Raw genomic sequence first — 27,582 nt, 5'->3', positions numbered from 1 at the left:
CATCCTTGGATGTGTGAATCTCAACAGTCTTACCTGATATCTGGTGGCAGAGAGAATGTGTTACAGATTCCTTGGAAGACAGAGAATGGAGTGTTCTGAAAATAAGACAATGAAAGCCTTGAAAAGCTATTCATACCAAAATATCAGAGGAGTACTTAAATGTTTTTTTATCAGATGTTGACTTTCGTTACTGAGATATTCTCACACCCAGTAACCTGCTGTTTGGTATTTTAAGAAAGATTCCTCCACTTCCCCCTTTCACTTCATTAATTCGACCAGCTATCCTCAGAGAAGCAACTTGCTGAACTCACTCTCCCTCACTGGGAACTGACCTGTCTCGTACAAGATGCTCCTCAGGATCGCAGAGCAGGCTTCCGTGCTATTGTGGGCATCCTTGCTGGTCCTCGGTAAGTGGTGGGGGAAAGCCTCTGCTCACTGGGAAAACTGAGCCTCTCCACAGGCAAAAGACCTCTCCTCTGGGCTGCTGAAAAAATGGATTTTACTCCCATTTAAAACAGCAGAAAATGAGTAAGGGAGAAAGATATCGATTTTAATAGAATGAGAGGAAAAAATTTATTTCTGAAAAGGTATTCCTTGTTTGCTTTTAATTTTCCTATGAAAAATTCCTCTTATCCCCTGAAAGTGGGCTTATTTTCCCATGTGAAAAACTACAGTTAGATTTGGTTACCTCTCTAATCACAGATCATGAAGACCAAGAGTAAAAGATGAATTGAGTCCCTTGTGAAAGGACCATGTTCTGACCGTCAGCTGAGGTTGAATGATCTTCTGCGGAGAATAGTTATTTCTTTCTCTGTATTCTAAGATCAGACCTGCGCTGATGTTTGCAAAGAGCATGAGAAGAGAAGAAATCAGACAGATTCCCTTTGATTTTACTTCCCTGCTTCTGTACTACTTGCCAATATTTGTCCAAATGAGACACTGCTTTTCTAGCAGCTCAAGCTTAGGGAAATAAAGAGCAGTCAGTCATTTGCACACTGAATTTTGTTAAACGTGTTTGTCTTGTTCTCAGCTATATCTCTAGACTCCAGTTAAGAAGGGAAGAGTCATTACTGTGACTGGCACATTATGGGAACTCAGTAAATAGTGAGTGAATGGCTATATGGGGCATTGCACAGTCCTAGGCAATGCAGAGGATGCAGGGACACAGAGGACACAGCCTCTGCCCTCAAGAACTGATGCTCTGTAAGGAAATCAAAGGACAAATGAAAGAGCATTTGACTTGGCATGCCAGAAAAATATTACACAATGAATCATAGAATAATGTGTGATAATTAATTCTTGCTGAGAATAATTAATTCTTACTGAACCCTATGTCAGACAGTCTTCTAAGAATATCTCAGTGTATTAATGCTTCTAATCCTCTAACAATCTATGAGCTGGAACTGTTATAAATCCTGTTTTAGGGATAAGGACTCTAAGGCACAGAGATGGCGTCTTGCCTTAATTTCTGTGCAGCAGTAAAGTGGTAGAGTCAGGATTCAAACCCAAAATCTGACACTGGAGCTATGCTTTTAACCACTGCCCCATACTGCATGTCCAGTTATGAGTTTCAAGTGAGCTGGAATGGGAGGGGTTCTGAATCAAGAGAAATGTGAGGGTGTTGTAGCCTAGAGGCATCTCAGAGGGCTTCATGGAGGAGGTGGGATCTCATCTGGGCTTTAATGCATGGGTGTAACTTGCTTTTTGCTTCATACTGAAGGAGGAGAATAACACTGCAGGTAAGAAGACAGTGAAGCCAAGCTTCAGCAGCAACCACAGTCATGTTAAAAAAATAATTACAGCGACCCTTAATTGACAACTTACTAATTTAACTCATTACAATAAGACCATGAGGTCAGTTTGGTGAGCCCCATTTTACAGATAAGGAAAGTGAGCCTTGGAGGTTTTATGTTGTTTGCCCAGGGTCACACAGCTAAAATTCAAACCTGTTTCTGCCTGAGTCTGCAGCCTGAGCTTTTGGCCATGGCATTACCTTGTTTCTCTGGGTATGTGTGTGGAACTGGGCATGTTTCTCCTCCGTTTGACTGGAAGTTGAAAATGGGCGGGTGGGCTCTCAGAGTAAAATGGTTTGGGACTCGTTGCCTTGTGCTGATACCTGGCTCTCCGCTCTCTTGCAGCAGCTGCAGTCAGTGGACCACTTGGTAAGTCCCTCTTTTCTTTTCCTTTCTCTTTTATGTTTCTGGATATCCTAATACCCCTCCTCTATCTCAAATACCTGTAAAACAAGGCCTTGTTGTGCCCACATCCTTTTCTTGAGGACTACGGGCAGGTGAAAACATGTCTTAGGACTCTGACCCTGAGAGTTTGGACTAAAGTCCTGGACCACACCTGCCATTGTGCTAGATGATCTCGGAGGCGGGGCTGGGATACATGTCACAGATTTCAAGGAGAGGGGGTGTCCCCACCTGATGTGGGATTCTAGCCAACCTGACAGAATGCACAGAATCCTGAGAGGGGAAGGATGGAAATAACCCCCTACCTCAACGGGGGAGACTGGGGTGCAAACAACTTGCTGGCTTCTCCAGGTTTCCCCCAGCTTGACAGACTACCGCCCCTCACTACGTGCAACCAGCTCATCCCAAACGTCAGCTTCCTGCGTAGACGTTTCTCTGTTAATAAGCTCAGGTCATGATGACTTTGAGCCTCCATCCCACTGGTCAGCAGAAAGTCCAGGCTTCTACTGGGAGCCGTCTCCAGGAGTTTTGGCAATCCCTGAGGATTTGTCCAAACCCCACCCCCCCGCCCCACCTCCATCCAGGGAGCTGCCTATGGTCAGCCAGCTCCAGCCAGTGGGAGCCACTGCCCCTTTGATGCACATTGTCCCCTGCAGCCTCTGGATCTGTGATTCTCCCCCTCCATGCTGTGGATACACTCCATTTCCCACAAATCTTTGTCTAACTGGGTGGCGATCTTAACTTGACAAGGCTTTGTTAAACGTTCTAGGATGGAGAAATAAAATACAAACAGTGTCAGCTAGTAGATGTGGCTAATCTCCGAACCCACTAACTCCATCCCAACCTCATAAAGACCCTGACAAGATGTATCTCCCCCTGGCCACAGGGCCACCTGCACGTAGCAGGGGCAACTTACTTGGACCAGTGAGGAATAAAACTGCGTACACCAAAGAAGTTCTCCCTTCCATCAGTACAAGACCTACTGCCCAGGCGCTTCTCAGGAACACAGACAGTGCAGATTTCTACTCTCTTCAAGAGAAACACAACCCCACACCCACTGGGGACATAGTATATCTGTACAAAGCTCTAAAGAAAGAGAGAGGAAAAACAGTCTGCAGAGACACGTGAGTGCTTCCATAACCAAACAGAACATTCAGTTTCTTTATTTAAAACAAGCATTCAGGTTACTCTACAGTTTTTGCCCCCAAACAGAGTATTTCCATTACATTTGGGTATAATTCTAAGGCGTATTTGGGCAGTACTTACAGAAAAGGGTGAGGATATTTAAAGTCTCAAGCTTTAAAAAGGCAATTGCTTGTATGCCTGTGAATACAGACAGTCCTCCTTATCTGAGTATAAAAGGTATAGAGATAAAAACACACTTAATGGATTCCACTTACGATTTTACAGTAAATTGCATACCCCCAACACTGAGATTTTATTTTTGAAAAAAAGACAAGACAGATGGAAATAGTGTTTTATTTTCTACATCACAGAATTTAGATTACCATAGGTAATTTGTAGAACAAAGCATGAGTCAAATATTGATTTTTTTTTTTTTTTGTCTGTGATAGCTGTCAAAGCTTCAGGCGTCATGACTGTGCTCAAGGCAGGAAGTCGGCGGAGGGAGAGTAGGAAGCTAACACTGCAAAAGAGCTCCCCTGCTCTGCTTCTCTCCTTTCATCATAAAGGAAAAATCTTCCCCCAGAATCCTCACCCCCTAGGTCACTCCTAGCTTTATTCCTCTGACACCTCCTTACTCAGAGCTGCATCACCTGGCTGGGCAAGTTGGTGTTTCCGTTTTTCACGCCCATTGGTGGGCAACGGGCTCAACAGAAGGGCATTGGGACTCACTTTCAGAAGCCAAACAAGTATTTTCCCTATTACTGATTGCTCCTCTTCAACTGTTAACAGACCTTGCTCTACTACACTTGTCAGTGACTTTGGGAGTCATTAGACCAGTGGTCTCACAAAACTTTTACCACCTTCCTGGTTACTGCATCTTTGTCAGAATCTGAAGTATCACTTTACATTCAATTTGCATTGTACACACGATGAGAGATTAGACTACCAAGGCATTGATCTTTGGGCAGGCTAGATAGTAGCGTTAAAGGGATAAGAATGTTTGAGTGGATGTTTCAAACAGTGAAGAATTTGGTTTGTGATTATTTTTATTATGTCAAGGAAGAAAACTTTTTTTTTTTTTCTATCCTCTTAGGTTTAGTAATGGGCCTGCAAATTAAACTGACAAAAGACAGATTAGCAAGAGAAAAGACAAATTTTTATTCAAAACTTACAGGAATACACAGAGAAATACAACCTAAGGAGGCAGTTAGAATCTGGGACTTATACCACATCTGGACAGGGAAAGGGGGTAGGAGAGAAGGGTGAGAAGGCCACTTACTAGAAAAAAAATGACTTTTAGGAAAGATAAATGGGCCCTTAAGAGAACAGATGGGAGCTATACTAGTTTTGTGACAACATCTGTTTAGGTGTGGTGCCGACTTCCAGTCTCTGGTGATAAGAGCTGATCATTTATTTGCTCCTGGGGAGGTGATTTATGACAATTCAGCTCTTTTCAGAGGCTTTGCTTTTAGGCAGATAAGGAAATTCAGAATAAAAATAAATAAATAAAATCTATTCTCAAATGCCTTCAGCTCAAAATAACTTTTATGCCACAGTGGTGTATTCACCTTTGTCACTAACTCTCACGATCTTGAAACTACAAAACTTAGACAATAAACACCTAGATACGAAAGAGCCATGGTCACAGCTGCAGGAAATAAAGTTAAAAACAAAATCTCTCCTCTCCACACAGGTAATAAAGAAAGCAAACACTTTTAGTATTGAATAAGCCTTAAACCAGAATACCATGCCCATCCCATGCAATCCACCAAGAGACTGCAAAGACAGAAAAGGATCTCCCACTCTTATCTTTCCAAGGGGATTCAGCCCATTACATACGTTTTCAAGATTAAACAGTAACTAGTTCTCAAGTAGGAGGACTTAACAGCACTTTTTGTCACACATAGTTTACCCTAAATTTATCACGGTAGTTGGCTTTTATCCAGAGGGGAAGTAAACGTCTCATATCTTTAGGACTGAAGGTAGTCTTGTATATTGGAACAAGGTACCCACCAAAGGTAAACTCTTACCCTTCCATGGGAATGGGGAGACAGGAGCCAGGGGAGCTATCTCCCTAGATGTCCGCATTTCAAAAGGAAGGCTCCTTCTTGAGAAAGATGTTCCTGAGTTGTGAGACTGGCAAGAGGCTTTTTAGCCATTATAAAGATTCACATACATTTGAAAGACATTCTGAAAAAAAAAAAAAAAAAAAAAAAAGGAGGGAGAAGTCATTTCCCTTATTTTCAACAGCGAGAGTTAAACCTCTTATCTTGAATCTGTATTGATATTTACCCTTACATCCTCCAGCTCCTGTCCATCAATAATTCAAAGATCGTAAGGCCTGATTTTATGCAGGGCTCAGATTTTATTTTCAGGAAAGTGTATCTCTGAGGAGTGGGGAGTGAGAAGCACCTAGTTCCCAGCACTCAAACTCTTTGCAATTATTTGAATATAATTCCCGCTTCAGACAACAGCCTTCTCATCCCTCTCCTACCTACTTCTTGTTGGTAAAAATACTGCTTGGACCCTTTTCCATAACTGTGTAATTGATCCCAAATTCCTACACTCCCTCCCTCTACACTCCTTCACCCCACCGTATGGCCATGCCACATAAATGCTCATCTTAGAGCGGTTCCTATAACATGAAGAGCTCAGGCCGGGGGGAGTCTACTTGAGCACCTGGCCTGTTGGAAAAGGTAAGGGGCTTTGGGAGCCTCCCATCACAATCTTCTGTGGTGAGTAGGTCCTTCTGGGGTTCCCCCTGAAGGCCAATCTGCTCCCATAGACCACAGAGCAGCCACTGCACTCCTGGGAAGGTGAACACAGCCGGAGAACTTGCAACCTGGGGAAACAGCAGACACGCCAGGGGGCCCTTCAGAGATTCTCCAAAGCCAGGCCCTCCAGTCCATTCTACACAAACCACTGCGGTGGGGACTGCAGGCACATCCACCTCAGACTCATTTCTCTTCTCCCCAGCTTCTCTACCCAGATCCATGATTTCCCTCCAGCCTCGTTGGACCACTGTCTTTAGTGGAGAGCGAGTGAATCTGACTTGCAGTGGATTTCACTTCCATGCGCCAGAGAAAATAAAATGGTACCGCTGGTACTCTGGGAAAAGATTTCCACGTGAAACGCCAGGAAACACCCTCGAGGTTCGTGATTCTGGACAGTACAGATGCCAGGCCCAGAACTCACTCCCAAGTAAGCCTGTGCACTTACTCTTTTCTCCAGGTAAGAAAGAAGGTGAATTAATTAAAACTTTGGAGTTGGTTTCAGTACATCTTGGCTCCCTGGATTTTCCAAGAACTGAGACCCTTCATTCTACTCTAACCTTGATCTTTCAGGTTCACGTCCTCCCTCATTGTCTATAATTGTTTTTCAAACTACTATTGACATTAGAGTTTAAATGTCTAATATTAATCAACACACATTCTTGCACACTCACATAATTAAAGAAAGCAGTTAGTTTTAGGGGATGCAAAAGTGAAGCTGCCTCAGGTCCTGCCTCCAATGACTTTACAGCCTCCTTTGGGAGAACTTACAGATACATGAATGTACTGAGCACGAAATAGAAAGTGACAAGTTTCATAAAACGAGAATTCAGAGGTGGGAAATCTCCAGCCTCAAGGCTTATGTCTTCACCTGTCATAGGATTTGTCCCTTCTCTATTTCAGAAAATTTAGATCACTCTTCAGGCATTGGTCTACAGGAGCAGGCATTCACTGCTGTCATCTCAGAGAGAAAGGATAGAACTAGCCTCTAATCAGAATCTGAAGAGCATAAGGCTTTCAGGAATGGACTGCATCCACTGTCCCTAGACCCTGGATTTGTGTCTGTGACCATAAGCCCTGTGCACAGTGCACTCCAGTCAGTGCACTGTAACACTTCCTCGTGTATTTCTCCAAAAACCACGTCTTTGGTGACTCTCATCTTGTTATTTGTTGAGCAAGTTGATGCTGACCTTCACCACGTTCAATGACGTCAGAGATTTCAGTCACACCTCCTCTCAGCTTTTCCTCTCCACATTAGAATTCTTATATTTTTGAATCTGTCCCCGAATGATTAAATAGATGTATTTAGGATTTATTTAGGAATTGTATCTGAAGCAGGTCACACTGATTTGGAAAGAAATGAGTGAGCTTGAGTCAGGAGACTAAATCTTGGGGAAGCAAAAAGGAAGAAAAAAACTCTCTGTAACTCAGGATACATAGAGGAAGGAGTGCCTGAGTGACAATGTCTTATCTCTGTGTGGTTTCCAGCCTCCTTCATCTTCCAGGCCCCACAGTCTGTGTTTGAAGGTGACGAGTTGGTTCTGAGATGCAAGAAAAGGGGAGAAGAGAGACTGGCTGCTGTGAAGTACATGTGGAATAGAGAAGTTATTTTTAATTCTAGTAAAAGCGTGGATCTTTTGATACCACAAGCAAGTTTAAATAACAGTGGCTGTTATCAATGCATTGGATTCTTGAAAAATGATCATGTATTGAAAACAAGTTTCACGAATATTCTAATTCAAGGTAAACCCTTCATTTCATACAAATTTGCTTAGCAATGTCAGGGGTAAATTGGGCATATAAGCGGGGTTCTATATAAGTGTTCCTTCCTTCCTTTCTTTCTTTCTTTTTTTTTTTGGTGGAGGGGCACTGTGCCACACAGCTTGCGGGATCTTATTAGTTCCTGGACCAGGATTGAACCAGGGCCCTCAGCAGTGAAAGCACAGTGTCCTAACCACTGGACATCCAGGGAATTCCCTATATAAGTTGCTACCATAGCAAACTCTGGATCAATTTGTGACCTAAGTCCTCTAAGAGGCAGAGAAAATGGAGTCATGTGACTTCAATAATCCTGGGGATATTGTGTGATAATATATGTAATAGAGGGGTCGGTAAGTTTGTCTTGCTGGGTGTCTGAAGTTTTCTGGAACCGAGAATCCAAGCCTGCCTCGTACTGAGAACTTGGTTTACCTCTTCTCTCTAGAGCTATTTGCACGTCCAAAGCTGAAAGTCACAGCCTCCCAGCCTGCAGAGGGGAATTCTGTAAACCTGAGCTGTAACACACAGCTTGCTCTAGAGCGACCAGACACTCAGCTTCGCTTTGCCTTCTTCAGAGACCCTGGGGTCCTCCTCTCAAACTGGAGCGCGTCCCCGGAACTCCAGATCACAGCCATCTGGAGGGAAGACTCAGGATCCTACTGGTGTGGGGCTGAAACTGTGAGCCGCGGCATCCACAAACGCAGCTTCCCGCTTCAGGTTGACGTGCAGAGTGAGTACTGGAGAGCCAGGCTGTGTGACTGCTCCTTCTGGGCCTGTGGGGGGAGGGAATGCCCAGTACAGAGGGATGTTGTCATCCTGATGGAGGCACCAGGCTTAGACTGAGAAGGGAGGTATGTAATAAAAGACATAGAGGATTTCGTTTCCACCTCTATTTCTCCAAAAACTTAAGTCTTTCTTTGAAATTCTAACACCTTGAAATGACAGAGGTGATTCATGGAGGTAGATTCAAGAGTTGGGGAAAACAAAATGCAAACAAGAAATAAAATGCTCTGCTACTGAATTGACAGATCCTAGGATGTCAGATCTTGGGGCAAACTATTTAGAAGACACGTATCCACAGAGGTGGACCCTAACCTCTTCCGCTTTATGCAGCAAACAGCATGATGCGTAAAGCGGAAGAGAAGGACATACACATACACAAAGATAAATACCATCAATATCAGCTTGTCTTAGGTACCAAAACAGGACTTCTGGAAACGGATGTGGTCTAGGCCAGTGTGATGATAGCCACTATTGCTGTTACCTCTTCTGGATCAAAAAAATTCAGACGGACAACTAGGACATGACACAAAACCCAAATACTTTTCCAGAGAGAGCCAGTTTTTCTCTCCTGGAGTCTGTGTATCAGGACAGAAAGGTTATTACATTTAGTGATACTCTGGGTCCAAAATTTACAGCCTGTAGGCTATAGTGCTAGTACCTGCAGAAGAGTATATCTTAAAGTCCCATAAAAAGTGACCCTGTTCAATATCCCAGCCCTGTCCTCCTCCCATCATGCCCTCACCTGTCCTCATTCTCTTGTGTTCACACAGGAATCCCCGTGTCTGGAGTGTTCCTGGAGATCCAGCCCCAGGGGAGCCAGGCGGTTGAAGGGGAGATGCTGATCCTTGTCTGCTTCGTGGCTGAAGGCACAGGGAACACCACGTTCTCCTGGCACAGAGAGGACACGAGGGAGAGTCTGGGGCAGAAAAGTCAGCGTTCCCAGAGAGCGGAGCTGGAGGTCCCCGTCATCAGGGAGAGCCATGAAGGGGGCTACTACTGCACAGCCGACAACGGCTACGGCCTCATCCAGAGCGAGGCAGTAAATGTCACTGTGAGAAGTAAGTTTTAATCCCCATTGACCTTATTTATTCTCAGATTTCTCAAATTAGGGGTGGGCGTAGCCAGCACTATCTTTGTGATTCTCCCTTTTCTATTTCCATTTTGCCATCTTCCATTGCGATAGACAATTTCTTCCTTTAAATATCAATAAATCAGGTTACAAGGAGGTACTACAGGGAGGTAATGCTGGCCAGGGGCCACTTCATCTCTTGGGGATGAGTTTGTGTGCCTCTACACTGATCCACTGTGTGTTGCTCTCAAAGAGCAGCCTTATGTCCTTAGCAATGTGTTAGGATAGGGTATAGCTCCATCATCCTAAGGGTCAACTGTACTCTCCTTTCAGTAAATCATCCACAGGACCAAAGACATGAGGCACCCCTCTACTCCATTACTGTAGGTCTAAGAGTGTCTCAGTACCAAATTTTATGCAGGTCAGGAAACTTGCAAGTACCGAGAGCGAAAAGAGAGCCCCGTTATGTCCACAAAGGAGAGAAGACTTCCTTTGGGATCACACAATCCTAGTTTATATCTTTCCCTTCCCCGATCTCCAAGGAGTCATTCTAGGTCAGGCCAGGTTCCCGCTTAGCTCCCCTGGCACTAAAGAAATGGTTTCTATGGGGCTTCAAGTCATCCTCTATCTCGGGTTCAGTTGCATCTCAGGCTATCCAATAAAGCTGGCTTTTATGGAGGAGCTACTGGAAAGCTAGATTCCCTGCTTTCCTTTACAGTAACCCCCCTAAAAGAGTTATCTCTACTCACTCTCTTCATTTCTATTTTCTCTCAAACCCATCACCCTTAGGCTTTCCTCACTCCAATAGGTACCTCTGTACCCATTCGTCAGATACCCCCTTTTACATTTTCCTTACTGGATCTTTATCACGTTTTTAACTGTTACATTTTGGAAACTCCCAGGGCTCTATCCTTAGACTTTTCTCCAATACCTGCATCCACTCTCTACTCTAGATCATTTCATCCAGTCTTGTGACTTTAAATGCACTTAAGACTTCTGTATACCTATGACTCCCAAACTCAATCTACAGCCTAGATCGCTAGTCTGAACTCAAGACCCATATAGTCAAGTGCTTAAATCAACTACTTTACAGGAATGGCTAATTGGCATCTTCAACTTAATTCATTCAAAACCAAACTTCTGATTTTCACCCCAAATCTGTTCATGGTAAAAGTATCCCCTTGATAAATATAAAACTCCATTCCCATAGTTGCTTAGGCCAAAAATCTGGGCACCATTCTAATAGATCCTCCACCTCTAGTCTACCTGCATTCAAAACCTACATTCAACATATCACCAGAGTATGACTAATTCCCACCACTTCCACTGCCACCACTGGATCCAAGCCACCTGGATTATTGCAATGACACTCTGATCTTCTGCTTCACCTGCTGCCCCACACAACCTGTTTTCAACACAGCATCCGAAGGAACTCTGTAAATCATAAATCAGGTCATGTTACCGTTCTGCTCAGTACCCTCCTGTGGCTCCCATCTCCTGCAGAGGGACAGCCAATATCCTCTCAACGTCCCAGCAGGTCCTGATGACCTGGCCTCCTGCTGCTCTGACCTGGTGACCCACCATTCTCCCCTCACCTTTCCCACCCTAGCCACCATAGCCCCCTGTCTCTTCGTCACACCTTCCAGTCACACTCCCGCCTTAGGGCCTTGGTACTGCTCTTCCCTGATGTCCTCAGGCTCACCCACTCACTTCCTTCAGAATCCTACTCACCTTCTGGATAAGACCTTGCAACATGGCTGCTCGTTACCAAGGCCCTCCTTCTGCAGGTCCTGCTCAATTCCTCCTTGCAGCACATGTCACCAACTGTTTTCTGTCTCCTTCCACACCTCTCATAGTAGCCTCATGAAGGTAGATCTCTGTTTTGACCATATTTTATCCCAAGTGCCTGTTCTACTGCTTAGCTCATTTTAGGCATTCAATAAATATTTGTTGAATGAATAAATTTTACATATATCATTTTTGCTTATCATAGTAATAATCCTAGAAAATAAAGATATGACTATCTCCATTCTACAGAAAAGGCATGTGAATCTCAGAAAGGTTTGGTACTTTGCATAAGGTCACAAAGCTTGTACCTGGGAGCCCAGAACTGAAACTCGACGCAATCTTTTAGCTCAAAGAGAGATCATTGTCAAAGTTCTGTGAAGAAGTACCACATGGTCAAGTATCTACCATCCACCATACTAAATAAGCTGAGAACTTGTGCTATCTACATAAAAGCAGTCAGCCTTGACAGAATCATGAACCTGAACAGTTTGGTTAGGGGCTCTGGGAAAGGGTTGCTATGCTAATGGCACAGCTGCTGTGGAATTTTCCCTTCACCTCCCTAGAGGCACATCCCATGATCAAGCAGGGCCTTCCCAGGTGAGGGAACTGACATGTCTTCCCCCAAACAGATGTCACAAGAGGGTCTGCATCTCACTCTTGAAATTTCTTAGTGAACAGTAAGGTTGGGTGTAATTCCCAGAAGAGAAGAGCAGAAACTAAACAAAAGGTCATTTTAATAGCATTTCAAGAATCAGGTGGGCAAAGAGAAAAAGAGATTAGTAAAGCTGAAAGCTGCCAAGAGACACCCACTGAAGACCCTTGAAAGCCCTAAAATCCAGAGTGACACTGAGGGTAGGAGTGTTGTTCTCCAGGAAGGATTTTTGGTTTTTTGTTTTGTTTTGTTTTTTCTAATTGGTTTTTTTTTTTTTTAATTTTATTGGAGTATAGTTGATTTCCAATGTTGTGTTAGTTTCAGGTGAATGTCAAAGTGAATCTGTTATACATACACATATATCCACTCTTTTTTAGAGTCTTTTCCCATATAGACCATTACAGAGTACTGAGTAGAGTTCCCTGTGCTATATAGTAGGTCCTTATTAGTTATCTATTTTATATATAGTAGTGTGTATAGGTTAATCCTAATCTTCCAGTTTATCCCTTCCGCCCCCCCACCCTTACCCCCGGTAACCATAAGTTTGTCTTCTACATCTGTGACTCTATTTCTGTTTTGTAGATAAGTTCATTTGTATCCTTTTTTTACATTCCACAGATAAGCAATATCATATGATGTTTGACTTACTTCACTCAGTATGAATCTAGGAAGGCTCTTGTACTGAAATTTTACCTTCAGGAGCCTAAAGGTTGCAATCCTTGAAAGAGAGTTATTGTGACTCTGTAGGTAATTTACACCTATGTGTAAAATTTCTCATCTTCCTCTTGGATGTTAAGCTCATTAGAATGAATCAGCCTCCTCTGATACAGGCAGTTAGCTGGTTACTTCACACATGTAATTTCATTTTATTCTCACAACTGCTCTGCAAGGCAGATGCCATCATCCGTTCAGGAAATAGAGGATCTCAGAGTTTAAGCAGATTTCAAGGATTCAGTTGGTTTGCGACAGAACAAGAATTTCTTCTTAAATCTTTTTAATTTGTGGGTCTTTTGCAAAATCTCTGTGCTTAGAAATGGGAGAATTTCAGCAGGAGAAAAACTCTGAGGTAGCCTGGAGCACCCATGCCGAGGTGGGCTGTCTTTGCGTGTATTGATACAACAAAATACCATAGACAGGGTGGCTTTAACAGCAGAAATCTATTTCTTACAGTTTCAGAGGTTGGAAGTCTGAGACCAGGTCTGAGATCGGGATGCTAGCATGGTCAGGTTCTGGATAGAGCTCTCTTCCTGGCCTGTAGACTGCTGCCCTCTGGCTGTGTCCTCATGTGACAGAGTAGGGGGAGAGAGTGTGGGAGAGATCCCTGATGTCTCTTCTTTTAAGGGCACGAATCCCATCACAAGGGACCACTCTCATGACCTCATCTAAAACTGACTACCTCCCAAAGGTCCTTTTTCCAAAACCATCATGCTGGGGTTAGGACCGCTTCAACTGATGAATTCTGGTGGAACACAATTCAATCCGTAGAACCTGGCTGAAGTTGGTGGGGCTGGTGCTGTGTGGGAGCCGGCCTAATGTGTGTGGGTGTCCCTGAAGCTGGTCTGAGGGTAGCATGAAATTTCTGAGGGCCTAGGGCATAGTGTAACAAAAAAGAGCTAATACTTACGTAGACATAGCACTTATCATATGTCAGGAACTGTTCAAAGTACTTTACATATATTAACTCATTTCACCAACAATAGTACTACTATAGTTATCATTATCTCCATTTTACAGATAAGAAAACTGAGGCACAGGGAGATTAAATAAATTTCCCTAGCCACACAGCTAGTAAGAGGAAGAACCAGGATTCTAACCCAACAGCCTAATTTTAGAGTCTGTGTCTTCCTTTTTTGTTGTTGTTCCACTTATACTGAGATATAATTGACATATAACATTGTGTAAGTTTAAGGTATACAATATAATGATTTGCTACATGTATATATTTCAAACTGATTACCATAATAAGGTTAGTTAACACCTCCATCATTTTACATAGTTGCAATTTTGTGTGTGTGATAAGAACTTTTAAAATCTACTATCTTAGCAACTTTTTAAAAATAATCTATTTATTTATTTATTTATTTATTTATTGGTTACATTGGGTCTTCATTGCTGCACACCGGCTTTCTCTAGTTGTGGTGAGTGGGGGCTACCCTCAATTGTGGTGGGTGTGCAGGCTTCTCATTGTGGTGGCTTCTGCTCTTGTGGAGCACAGGCTCTAGGCATGTGGGCTTTGGTAGTTGCAGCACACAGGCTCAGTAGTTGTGGCTCACGGGCTTAGTTGCTGTGTGGCATGTGGGATCTTCCAGGACCAGGGCTCAAACCCGTGTTCCCTGCATTGGCAGGAGGATTCTTAACCACTGCACCACCTAGGAAGTCCTGCAATTTTCAGGTATACAATATAGTATTCTTAAGTATAATCATCATGCTGTACATTACATCCCCAAAACTTATTCATCTTAAAACTGGAAGTTTGTATTCTTTGATCACCTTCACCCATTTCTCCTACCCTCCACCCTACCCCAGCAACTACCAATTTCTTCTTTGTTTTTATGAGTTTTTTTTTTTTAAGATTCCACGTATAAGTGAGATCATATAGTATTTGTCTTTCCCTCAGTCTGACTTGTTGCACTTAGCCTAATGCCCCCAGGCTTCATTCATTTTGCTGCAAATGGCAGAATTTTCTTTTTTACTGCTGTATAATATTCCATCATATTCACATTCCATCCTAATGGAATATATATACATAGACACACCAGATTTTCTTTGTCCGTCCATACATTGACATAACTTAGGCTGCGCATGTCTTGGTTATTGTAAATAATGCTGCAATAAACATAAGGATGTAGAGATCACTTCAAGACAGTAATTCCATTTCCTTTGGATATATACCCAAAAGTGGGATTGCTAGATCATATAGTAGTTCTACTTTTTAAAATTTTTGGAGGAACCTACGTACATTTTCCATTGTTTCTCCACCAATTTACATTCTCACCAACAGCGTACAAGGGTTTTCTTCTCTCCATATTCTTACCTACACGTTATTTCTTGTCTCCTTTTTTTTTTTTAAGTTATAGAGAATAAAGTTTATTTTGACAGAGAGTGTTAAACAGAATTAAAGTTGCATACATTAGTAACATATTGAACATCCTTAATTTTGTATGTGTGACATTTTCTCGCTTTTCTGTGTTCTGCTAAATCACCACAACGTAGACTGCTTTATTAAATTGAAATGCTGAAATTTAATTTTACTGTTTTCGCTTACTCTCTGATTCTAAACAAACTTTATAAAAAAATCCATTATAACAGGTGTGAGGTGCTACCGCACTGTGGTTTTGATTTGCATTTCCCTGATGTTAGTGATGTTGAACTTTTCATGTACCCATTGGCTTTTGCATGTCTTATTTGTAAACATATCTATTCAGATCCTTTGTCTATTTTTTTAATTGGATTATTTGAGGGTTTTTTTGTTGTCGTTGTTGTTGTTGTTGTTGTTGTTGTGGAGTTGTATGACTTTCTTATATTATTACGTATTAACCCCTTATTGGATGTATGATTTCCACATATTTCCTCCCATTCTGTAGGTTGCTCTTTCATTTTGCTGATTATTTCTTTTGCTGTGCAGAAGCTTTTTAAGTTGATGTATTACTATTTTCTTATTTTCATTTCTGTTGCCTGTGCTTATGGTATCATATCCAAAAAGTCATTGCCAAGGCCAATGTCAAGGAACTTTTCCTCTATGTTTTCTTCTAGGAGTTTTATGGTTTCAGGTCGTACCTTTAAGTCTTTAATACATTTCAAGTTAATTTTTGTGAGTGGTATAAGATGGAGGTCCAGTTTCATTCTTTTCCATGTGAATATCAAGTTTCTCCAGCACCATTTATTAAGAGATTATCTTCTCCATTGAGTATTATTGATGGTAAAATATGCATAGGTTTATGTATGGGCTCTTGATTCTATTCCACTGGCTTATGTATCTGTTTTTATGCCAATACCAATTTGTTTTGGTTACTCTAGCTTTGTTATATAGTTTGAAATCAGAAAGTATGAACCCTCCAGCTTCTTTCTTTTGTTGTAGGATTGCTTTGGCTATTTGGTGTCTTTTGTGGTTCCATACATTTTTTTCTTAATTTCTGTTAAAAAATGCCTTGGAATCTTGATGGGGATTGCATTGAATCTGTAGATGGCCTTGGATAGTATGGACATTTTAACAATATTAATTCTTCCAATTCACAAACATGGGATATCTTTCCATATTTGTGTCTTCTTCCATTTTCTTTAACAATGTCTCGTAGCTTTCAAAATACAGATCTTTCATCTCTTTGGTTAAATTTACTAGTAGGTATTGTATTGTTTTTGATGCTATTGAAAATGGGATAGTTTTCTTTATTCCTTCTTCAGGTAATTCATTGTTATTGTATAGAAACACAGCTGATTTTTGTATGTTGATTTGGTGTGCTGCAACTCTAGTGACTTTATTAGTTCTAACAGACTTTTTGTGTAATCTTTAGGATTTTCTTTATATAAGATCAAGTCATCTGCAAACAGAGACAATTTTTCTTCTTCCTTTCCAGTTTGGAGGCCTTTTATTATTTTTTTTTTTCTTGCCTGATTGCTCTGGCAAGGATGTCTAGAACTATATTGAATAGGATTGATGAGAGAGGACACCCTTGCCTTGGAGAATGGATCCAATGGAAAAAATCAGAAGTCCCCAGCAATTTAGTTTATTCCTTCCATCAGTTTCTTTCCCACGTCCCTTGCAAAGCACATAAGACTTAGGCTTCTATGAGGCAGGAAACTGGTGGCATTTCATTGTGGTGTTCCAACGTATTTTTTTAATGGAATGCAATCTCAGAGTTACTGCTGGTTCAACTAGTGCCCTAATCAGTGGTGATATTTGCTTTGTTTCTCAGGCAGGCTGCTGTTCTGAAGTTAGGTATGGCTGAGCCATTGTCACACAACATCTTTCCAGATGTCTAGGGGAAATTACCAAAAGGTCAAATTACGAAAATACAAAATAGATAGAGAGATAGACAAACAGGTGTAGATTTCCCCCCAAATATTAATTTCTGAAATGATGTCAGTAGGTCGGTGGAGAGAGCTGGCTACCTTTTCTCCGCTTTGCCACAATCCACCCAGACTCTTGCCTTCTACCCCTTCACAGTGAGTCACTTCCTGTCACATACACGCTCAGGGCTATGCTGCCCACAATTAGAAACCGACTTCCTGTGCCACACCAGTCCTAGCCTAGTCCTCGACGGCCTCCATGAGTTCTTGTCTTTTAGATCCCTCCCTCTCCCAGATCTCAGGAACCTAGCCAAGCCTAGGGAAATTTCCAGGGCTTCATGGCAACTCCAGGCCCTAGACCCGTCCTCCTGGAGCTCATACCGGCTTTTTCCCTCTAGGCACCCCAGAGAAAATAAAAGGCCATGTTGCAGCAGGAACCACTGGAGGGACACTCAGCTTTCTCCTGGTTGTGGCCCTGCTGTTTTACTGCTGGCACCAGAGGAAACCAGGTTTGTGTTCTCTCCTACCTTTTGCTAGATTCCACACCCTGTTCCTGCCTCAAACACCCCAGTTCATTGCAGCCTCGGTAACAGCCAGGCCACCGTTCTCCACCTCACCACTCCACTGCTCACAGACACACTCGCACTCTTTCTTCAAACGGCAGTTTCCTTCGCAGGTATCTAGTCTAATTTACTAAGCCTCAAGTGAAAGGTAGGGAGGAAATAAACATTTTAATGTAAAGTTTCAAAAACTTTAAACAATTTCCTTGGGGAGTTTCTTTGGTCCAAACAGACTGGTCAACTAGATACTTCAACCCATCCTACATTTCCCATAAGTGGACAATCAAAATAAACTGAAAGGCCCTATAAAGAAATGCCTAGAATGGGAGCCTGCTAATCTCTATCCTTCTTCTGCCTCTGAGACGTCCCAGAGTCAAGGCCTGAAACCAGCATCTTGTGCGCCAACGATTCTGCTCTCTGCAGGTCAGCCTGCTGGCTCTCCCTCTACCTGGGGGAGACAGTTTCTCCCAGGTAATACCTGCAGTGTGCTTCCAAAGGCTTCTTGCCTTAGCCCAGGTCAGGCTAGTTTCAGATGCGAGAAAATATGATGTAGAAGACAGACATGGCAACTTTTTCAGCTCTAGTAAAATTACCACATCCTTCAACTCTGTCTTTTAACTTAATTTCATTCAATTCAACTCACCAGTTCCTTCTGAGCACCTGCTGTGTGCCCTGCACTGGGCTGGATACAGGGAGCTCTGGTCCTCTGACCAAAGCCTCCTTAACACACCTAAGCTGGAGCTCGAGGTTCCTCTGGGCACAACAGAAATCTACCTTCAACCCCTCACTCCTCTGCAAGAAAGACAATTTGGTTATATTTAGTATATAACCATGTCAATGGGTATGTCAATAGGTATGTTAATACAGCCTTGAACCTTAAGTCTCACATAATTGCATATTCAACCCAGCAATGTGTAGCTCTGTCCCCAGCAAGTTATTTGCTTTGTTCAGTTCTTTTCCACATTGTTTTCATGAGAATATGGGACTGGGCCCATGTTTGAACTTTCTCTGATGACCTCTGCTCGGCAGTGCATGTGGGTGAAATACTTGAGAAGGAGCTCCCTCTGCTGACACAAGTCTGCCTCTGTTTTATTTTACAGGAGATGGTTCTCTGGGAGACACAACCAGGTGAGGCCTCAGCCTTCTAGTTTCCCAATAAGAAAACATGCAGAATTGTGGGGCTGCAAGATTAAGTGAAATGATTTCTCTCTGTCCCTGTGGCTAGATACTCCCATTTTCACATTCTTTGTAATGGCCACAATCACAGCTTCCTAGAATCCTTCTAATAGCTTATATAATGGATTTTGCATGTATTTAGATCAGTTTCTTATTTGAAATTTATCCATTTATCTAAATGGGTCATACCAGAGGTTATCGATTTTCTGTGTCGGCACAGAATATTTCTGGTGCAAATAGTCCTATAGTTAGACAACGTGTTACTGTAACTATTTATAAAATGACTATTAGTCCTAGATTTTCCAGAGGAATCTCAGCTTCTAGCAACCTTCGTTTTGCCTCCCATATGCTCATATACTCATCAGATTTTGTGTTTTTAAATTTGGTTTGGAAAATATGGTCTTCTTCTGTCTGTGTCAGTGTCTCAGTCTTAGGTTATAGTCAGAGACTTGGAGCATGGATTATGTCTAATTTCTTCTCAAATTGTCCAGACAGAATGCTGTGAGGACACTTCCTCCGGAAGATGAGGCCTGGTTTTTCTCACCAATTAAGAGTGACCGTTTATCTATGAGATGATCGTTCCTCTAATGTCAGAGACGCTTCTGGCTTTGTTCTGCTGACTTCTCTCCATTCCTTTTTCTCTCTATCACGCTCTTGTGCATTTTATAATGTTCCAAGGATGATCATGTGTTTCTATGCCTCACAGGAGACCCCTGACCCTGGGCCCTGGAGAGTCCCTCTATCCCACGTGTCCTGCCCCAGTGGAGCTGCAACTGGTGTACAGAAATGGTGAGCATTCCCTGGTAGGAAACTGTTCCTGGCCTGAGCCAGGAGAGATATTTTGTTTTGAGGCCTGACAAAGGCCCCTGGTCTCCCTAAGTATCCCAAACCCAGACATTCACAATAAATAATTGCTTAGGAAGAATCATCTGCAGCATCCCCACTGGCTAGGACAGCTTAGAAAGCGTTGTTTTTTTTTTTTTTTCTTCTCAGTGCACCTGAAAGAAAGAGACCCGGTATATTCTGAGGTCCAGGTTATTCAGCCTGGGGAAGAAGGGGAAGGTAAGTCACTGGGGAGAGATTCTGGCTGCCAGCTACATTCATTCTTTCAACACATATTTACTGACCACCTATTATGTGATGGGTACTGCTTTAAGTAAAGGCAGTAAATCAGTGAACAAGGCAGATAAAAATCCCTACAGTGTAGTGCTTAGATTCTCAAGAGAGAAGACAGACACAAAAAACTACATAACATATCTTTGCTGATGATCAGAACAAAAGTTAAACATCCTTCTAATAGACATTGTAATCATGAAGGTATATGCACAAAGGTTACCCTTAAGTAATGAGTGAATGATTGTAAAGCACCTACTGTGTGCTGAGAAGATATATATGTATTATGTGAAATATACATACGTAGGTATATATTTAGTTACTCCACATAACAGCCCTGTGTAACCAATATACTGAACAAGCAAGAGTCGTGACTTAATTACGAAAATTTTCTGTCTCCCACTATCTCTTTAAACTTCCTTCTGTGAGAGGTCTTCTCGGGTACTCAGAATGAAAATTCTGGCAGCCAAAGGCTTTTCAAAACATTCTTCATTCTTTTAGGTAATAGACAGTAGGTGGACACTTTATGTCATAGTCTCTATTAAGTATCTAGAGCACATAGTTTGCAGATGTTAAGCAAACCTTTCCCCTCTCCTAGTTCAGGCAAATTTCAGAATGGAAGCTGGCAACGGTAGGGATGAGGGGAAGGACCAGGCAGAGTTGGCTTCTTCTCTGTTTCTTTGGTTGGCTTCCCCTAACTAGCCTGGAGATAGGAGTGGGAAAGGAGTTACTCCAGCTGGTATTTTGGAAGCTGGCTCCTGCCTCCCTGGGATAGCAGATGCTTAAGCCGACACTCCTGCCTGTAAGGTACACGTGTGGTCTCTTGAGGCTTCATGCTGGATCGCTCCTTCCCAAAGTTCCTTTGGCATAGCTGATGCATTTCTCATTCCAGGAGTTGTTTGTGACTCCTTCACTGACCTCCCCTCCAGCCAATCACATCCATCTTCCTGCTGCTGGAGTCCCTTGGTACCCACAGGCCCTGTTGAACAGGACCCAAAGTGATCACATCTGTTCTTGGGGACACCTGGGACCCCAAGGTGCTTGTTCTATGACCCACATGGACCACGTCTGTCCTTGGGACACCTGGGAATTTCAGGTCCATGCTGACTCAGCAGCTTTCTTCTGATCCCACCACCAATTGTGAGTCAGAACTCTTAACTCTCTAGATAGGGGGTGTTGAAATATTTTTTATTGTAATCTGCAGTAAGAAATGCAAATTATACTGCAAGCAATGTGAATATACACAGACACACACGCACACACACGCATAACTGAACCAAAATTTTAGGAGACACTACTTGGTGTGATGCACTCTATTTCCTATTCGACTCAAATTGATTGTTTTAATAACCTTTACTGAGGAATAATCAACAGACAACATAATTCACTACATTTAAATGTACAGTTCAAATTATTTTAGCAAATGTATCCAGTCACAGAACCACCGCTACAATCACGATGTAGAACATTTCCAACGGCCCAGAAAGTCCTTTCATGCACCTTTGCAATTAATCTCCCTCCAGCTCCACCCTGGCAATCAGTGATCTGCCTTCTGTCCTATAGTTTCACTCTTTTATAATTTCATATAAATGGAATGTGATCTTTTCGTCTGGCTTCTTTAACTTAACATAATGTTTTGTAATTCATCTGTATTCTAGCATACTATAAGTAGCTCACTATTTTTTCTTGACATGTAAAAAGCTATGCATATTTAATGTATACAACTCATGAGTCTAGAGATAAATTAACAGCAGGGAAACCATCACCACCATTAAGGCCATAGATCTATGCATCATCTTCCAAAGTTTCCTTCCACACTCTTTATGATGATGGTGGTGATATTGTGTGGTGGTAAGAACACTTAACATAAGATTTACCTTTTTAGCAAATTTCAAGTATACAGTGGAATATAGTTAGCTCTAGGCGGTATGCTGTATAGTAGATCTCCAGAGTTTATTCATCCTTCATAACTCAAACTCTGTACCTTTTGAGCATTACCTCTAGTTTCCTTTCCCCCAGCACCTTGGGACCATCATTCTACTCTCTGCTTCTATGAGTTTGAGAGCATATACTATTTGTCCTTCTGTATCCGGCTTATTTTTCTTAGCATAATGTCCTCCAGGTCCATCTATGTTGTCACAAATGACATGATTTCCTTCTTTTTTAAAGTGGAACAATCTTCCATCATAAGTGTGTGTGTGTGTCTGTGTGTGTATTATACTTCCTTTATCCATTCATCCATCAATAAACATTTAAGTTGTTTTCATATTTTGGTTATTCTGAAGAGTGCTGTGGTCTCTTCAAGATCCCGATTTTCAATTCCTTTGGATTTGTACTCAGAAGTGGGACTGCTGGATCACATGATAGTTTTAACGTTTTAAGAAACCTCCACCCAGTTTTCCATAGTAGCAGTAGCGATTTACACTCCCACCAGCAGTGCACCAGAATTCCCTTTTCTCCACATGCTTGCCAACCTTTGTTATCTTTTTATCTTTTTAATGATAGCCATCCTAACAGGTGTGAGGTGATATCTCACTGTGGTTTTGATTTGCGTTAGCTGGTGATTACTGATATTGAGCACCTGTTCAATAACTGTTGGCCATTTCTATGTCTTCTTTAGAGAAACATCTATTCAGATCCTTGGTCCATTATAAAACTGGGTTATTGTTATTGTTGTTATTTTAGCTATTGAGCAGCACGAATTCCTTATATATTTTGCATATGAATCCCTTATCTGATAAATGGTTTGCAAATATTTTCTTCCATTTTGTTAAGTTGCCTTTTCTACACATAGCACCTTTCCAGTATTTTTGTGCCTAGTAGAAATTTCAGTTGTAACCTGATCCTGGACTTGGGTTACAAATGAGGTTAAGGACTTTTGCAAGGTCACAAGTCAATAAAAGACTAAGTCTTCCGTTTTGATGTAATATTTGCTGCATATAGTGCCTATTACTATATTTGACTAATATGTATCATCTGAACACCTGCTTTGTCTGTCACTTTGATTTCTCAGCCATCTCCACTAATCAGGACCATTTGAATGATAGAATTAGAACTGCCACCAATTTGATTGGGTTAATTGGGTGCATCATATAAAGTCACCTTGATCAGTTGCTGCTCTTCACACTCTGTCCTTGACGTATTTGTCAAAACACCATTGAAGCTGAGCACGCTGTTGGTGGACGAGTTATATTTTAGGCACTTTATGTGTTGATGATCTGTAGCAAGATTTCTTCACCAGTGCCTCGGTGTTTGCATGAAGTCCCTGAAATTGTATGCAAAGTTCCGTGCATATGTCTAATGTTCTGGGGAGAGAGTACATGGCTTCTATCAGGTCATTAAAAAGATCTGTAACCCCAAAAGATCTATGATAAAATAATGAAAACAAGAGTGTCCCAGGATGTGTCTTTTTTCCCAAGCCTATCTCTCCATAAAATTACTATATATAGCTCTCATGATTCTACCTTCTCTGAGATTCTTAATCTCTAATATGCAGGATGTGACAAATCATACCTGCTAAACTTTTCTCTCACTGTGGCTCCATCTCTAAGAAAGTTTGAAATCAACAATAAAAATCAAGAACCAGAACATGCTAATGTAAGAGAGTGTTTATCACAGGGCATGCATTTGGAGAGCTCTAGTGGGAACTAGAACAAGCAGAGGTTGGACTTTGAGGTTGGTAATATGGAGGTGTTTTATGTTAAGAGAGACAAGAATTGAAACTAAGAGAGAAATTATCTCTTAAGATCTGGTAAAGGAAGGGAGTGAGGTTTCTTTATGTGGTATTGAGGGAGAATTTTATAGATCAATGGAGCCTGAAAAGAACATCCAGAGGGCTGGATTAAGAAATGGTAAAACAAAATCACATGTGTTGCAGGACGTGTTGGGGGGCAGGGAGGAGAAAACATGACAATCATTGAGAAAGGCTCAATGACTCCCAGACTCTGGGAAATAAGCTAAAAGACTGGGTTATGAGTAGATCCAAATACTCATAGTTCAGTGGTTTCCTTTTCCTCCACAGGAAGTACCTTCAGAACGTCTCTAGAGGACCAGGTGAGTTTCATTTCCTGACTGTTTTCCCCACTGCTACCTATAGACCCATACTCCCTCTCCTTCCAGTTCCTCTTATATCCTCTTTCCACCCCAGCATGCCTCAACTGTCTACTCTGAGGTGAAGACACAGATCCAAGATGATTCAACTGGAAAGGTCAGCTCTAAAGATGAAGATACCATGGAAGGTTACAAGGTTGTCCTACTATTGTGATTTGTGCCTGACCCAAAGACCCAGCTCAGTGCAATCTCTGAGGTCTCTAGAGTGGCCAGCTAGTTCCAACTTTCCGGTTCTTCTTGCCCATGTGCATTCACTCCCAGGACTTCTGATTCACCCACTCTGATGCAGTGATGGGAAGCTCCTCGAAGACTTCACTGAAATCACCAAGATCCAGGGTTAAGAGAAGAGCCTGTGTACGTGCTCTGAGCCTAACTGAATGTGCTCCCTAGGGTGTGACTTAGGCAAGAGGAATAATGCGGGAGAAGGACTGCTGTTGAAAAACAGAAGCACACGTTTTGGAGAATTGGGATTTGCATCTAGACAGAAAGGACCAAGTGACTCAGGTCTCTGTTTAATACATCTTCAACAGTTCTCCCACTGGGGAATCAGCTGCATCAATTGGTTTCACTATGAGTGGCTGCACGCGTACATCACAGGAAAGGCATCGCCCCATCCCTCCTGCTTACAGTGTTTACACTGACAAGACTCGGTTGCAGATGGAAGAATCCATTCCAAGTGGTTTACAGATAAAGAAATTTTAAAGTTTATATTAACTACTTTGAAAAATCATTAGAAGAGCTGGAGAAGCAGGCTCTAGATTGAGTTTCCAAAAGCAAAAGCTAATTATGTTAATGTTATTAGGGACAAAGAGTTTTAACATTAGAGACAAGAAATACAAATATAAAATTTAAAAGTTAAGAAACAATCCCCGACACCTATATTTGGATTGGAAAAATCTGTACGAACTGATGATAAACCCTGACTTTTAAAAAAAAGTGATTTATTTCCTAGTTCTGTTCACTGGAAAGGCCTAGAAATAATTAACAACTCAATAACAATGAGCACCCATTGCACATACTAATTGCTACTCAAAGAATACAGAGCTACCTTTCTTGTAGGAGCTGTGTCTTTGAGTTACCAAATAGGTGATGTTAGAACAATTCTTCCAGTCATTAAGGAAGTACTGAAAGAAATAGAAAACGACTATTTCATGTGAATGTTTCATGCTACACCTGCTGATCAAGTTGACATACAAAAACCAGTCTAACATTATATGTCTCCTGATGGAAGTATTCAATACCATCTACAAACTATTTATGCCAGAAATATCAAAGCTGAATCCACTCAAGTCTCTAGATCTAACCACCAGTTTACAGGAAATACACGGGACAAAGGACTATGTTAAATAGCACCATGGGATTGCAATCAGAAAAAATCTAAACTATGGGAAAATTCTACAGGACAAATGACCTGGTTTCTTCAACAAATAAATGATGGATGGAAGGAAGGAAAGAGGGAAGACCTATAAATTAAATGACTTGAAACATGTCAGTCAAAAGGAATGAGTGAGGCTTGACTCAAAGAAATCAAGTTAAAAAGGAATTACTTAGGAAATACTAAAGGATATTTGTACATTAATATAGGGAAATTATGTTTGAATTATTTATGTGTTTGAAGAATTATGTGTTTTGGATATAAATGATAGTATTGTGGTTATGTTTTTATTAAAAAGCATTCATCTTTTACTTCATACTGAGATATTTGTATATTAAATGATATAATTTTGTTTGAAATAATCCAATAAGGGGAGGGTAGGTAGGAAATGGATAGGGGTATAGATAAAACAAGTTTAGTCACATGAGCACCATTTCTGAAGCTGAGTGGTAGGTACATGAAGGGAGGAAGGCGGGCTTGTACTAGACTCTGCTTTTGTATGTTCCAAATTTCCATGATAAAAAATTAAGCACTCCCAATCTCCCTTACTCTGCTTTACTTTGTTTCTCCATAGCATTTATCGCTTTAAAGTATACTATACAATTTAGCTGTTTATTATGTTTCTTGTATGTCAGCCCTCTAGAAAGTAAATTAAGGGTAACAACCTTTGCCTTTTTTGTTCACTGATATATCCCAAGCACCTAGAGCTGTGCCTGGTACATTGCAGGTGCTTAATAAATACCTAAGAGTGAATGAATGATCTGTTTCATTGAGGAGAGTAACTCTCCTCTCCAGAATGGAAGGCACCCAGTGTAAACACTCTACTATCATGTAGCAAGCTGGCCTCCTGTGGATCTGCCACTTTATCAAACTCTCTGTGGCCTCTGTATGTGTCCAGCTGGGCACTTAAGAGAGGCCACACTGGCCATGGTGAGCAGATGCTTATACAGCTGAGTCCATACTTAACCTCTGCATCTTCCACCAATACCACTTTTTACATGAACTCTTAGAGCAGTCACTGGAGTAGCTGGGGAAAGAGCTAGGGCAAATTATCACATCCCTTGGATTATTGAGATCCTCTTCTGCAGCAAGGCCTTTGGTGAGCATTCACATGAGACACAAATACTCTCATACTCTGGGTCCAATCAGAGAGGTCCACCCATGTAACTTTTTCCTAATGTCCTAACTTTGTTATTTCCAACCCCCAGACCATATGGTGCCTGCCTATGAACCAGAGTAGACTTCCATCACTGGATATCTCATCTTCCAGGCAAAGTGGGCCTCTAGATGTGCCACTAAAAGTTCTGCCACTGGCAAAACTCTTCTCCACAGTCCTTCAAGGACTCCCTAGATGGGGCTACAGTGTTGCAAGAGTCACCTCCAGTTGATGCTGGCATATTTAAACCAGGATAGACTTTTGCCTCCTCTGTCAACTGGTCATAGGGAACCCACCACCAGACCATAGTTGTTGGTTGACAGAGAAGTTGGAGAGAGGCATATGAGCCAGTCATTATTTATTCAATTTACTCATGCCTTCGGGGGTCAGATCTCCTATAATCACTTCCACTTGGTGATGGTATAAGTTCTTGGTTAGTGAATCAAACAACTTCCAGCTAATGATGAACAGCTCAGGTCTCTGGTGTGTCATGTTCAAGTGTTCAGTGACTACCTGACCAAGGCAACCCAAGAGCTTCTGAAAAAAGATGGTAGTTACTTGAAAAGGGTTTGCTCAAAAAGCCTGGGGTCGTTGACTGTGATTCTCCTGCCTGATCAGCCTTAGCACTTTTGGACCCTTTAGGTATACTGGGTGACAAAAACCAAGGACAGAACTGATTGCACTCTAGCCCAGACCCGCTGAAGAACTCTACCTTGCTCAGGGACCCACTCAACGATAACAGCTTAATGGGTGATTCAATTATTGAGTCAGAACAGGGCAACCCATGTGATATATGTTTCTTCCAATATCCAGAGGTCTGGGTTGGGCTTCTTTCTTAATAGAATGGAGCAATAACTAATCTTACTTTGAGAGGGCTACCCCAATATGTTGTAGAGGGCCAATAATACTGTAAACCCCAGAAAAGGAAGAAATACGTGTTAAGA

At 41.8% G+C, this 27,582-nt stretch overlaps 1 protein-coding gene across 1 annotated transcript; it reads left to right on the top strand.

Annotated features, from left to right (window-relative positions):
- The first annotated feature begins 346 nt into the window (after window positions 1-346).
- On the top strand, window positions 347-24,261 carry FCRL4 (Fc receptor like 4). Its single transcript, XM_057746571.1, has 12 exons — window positions 347-407; window positions 2,139-2,162; window positions 6,297-6,551; window positions 7,580-7,834; window positions 8,295-8,579; window positions 9,403-9,690; window positions 17,547-17,657; window positions 18,809-18,836; window positions 19,591-19,673; window positions 19,878-19,950; window positions 24,023-24,050; window positions 24,145-24,261. Exons 1-12 carry the CDS (start codon window positions 347-349, stop codon window positions 24,259-24,261), a joined length of 1,608 nt encoding a protein of 535 aa, XP_057602554.1.
- Window positions 24,262-27,582: the final 3,321 nt, after the last annotated feature.

The sequence above is a fragment of the Hippopotamus amphibius genome, chromosome 1, assembly GCF_030028045.1.
Source record: "Hippopotamus amphibius kiboko isolate mHipAmp2 chromosome 1, mHipAmp2.hap2, whole genome shotgun sequence".
Classification (NCBI taxonomy): domain Eukaryota; kingdom Metazoa; phylum Chordata; class Mammalia; order Artiodactyla; family Hippopotamidae; genus Hippopotamus; species Hippopotamus amphibius.
Note: the sequence above shows the minus strand (reverse complement) of the source record. Positions and strands in the feature narration are given on the sequence as shown.

What these genes read in the sequence shown, in the direction of transcription:
- FCRL4 (XM_057746571.1), top strand. Translation starts at nt 347, where the DNA reads ATGCTCCTCAGGATCGCAGAGCAGGCTTCCGTGCTATTGTGGGCATCC. An exon ending in GCTTCAGGTTGACGTGCAGA is followed by an intron (nt 8,580 to 9,402) that starts GTGAGTACTGGA and finishes GTGTTCACACAG; the next exon opens with GAATCCCCGTGTCTGGAGTG. An exon ending in GGGGAAGAAGGGGAAGGTAA is followed by an intron (nt 19,951 to 24,022) that starts GTCACTGGGGAG and finishes CTCCACAGGAAG; the next exon opens with TACCTTCAGAACGTCTCTAG.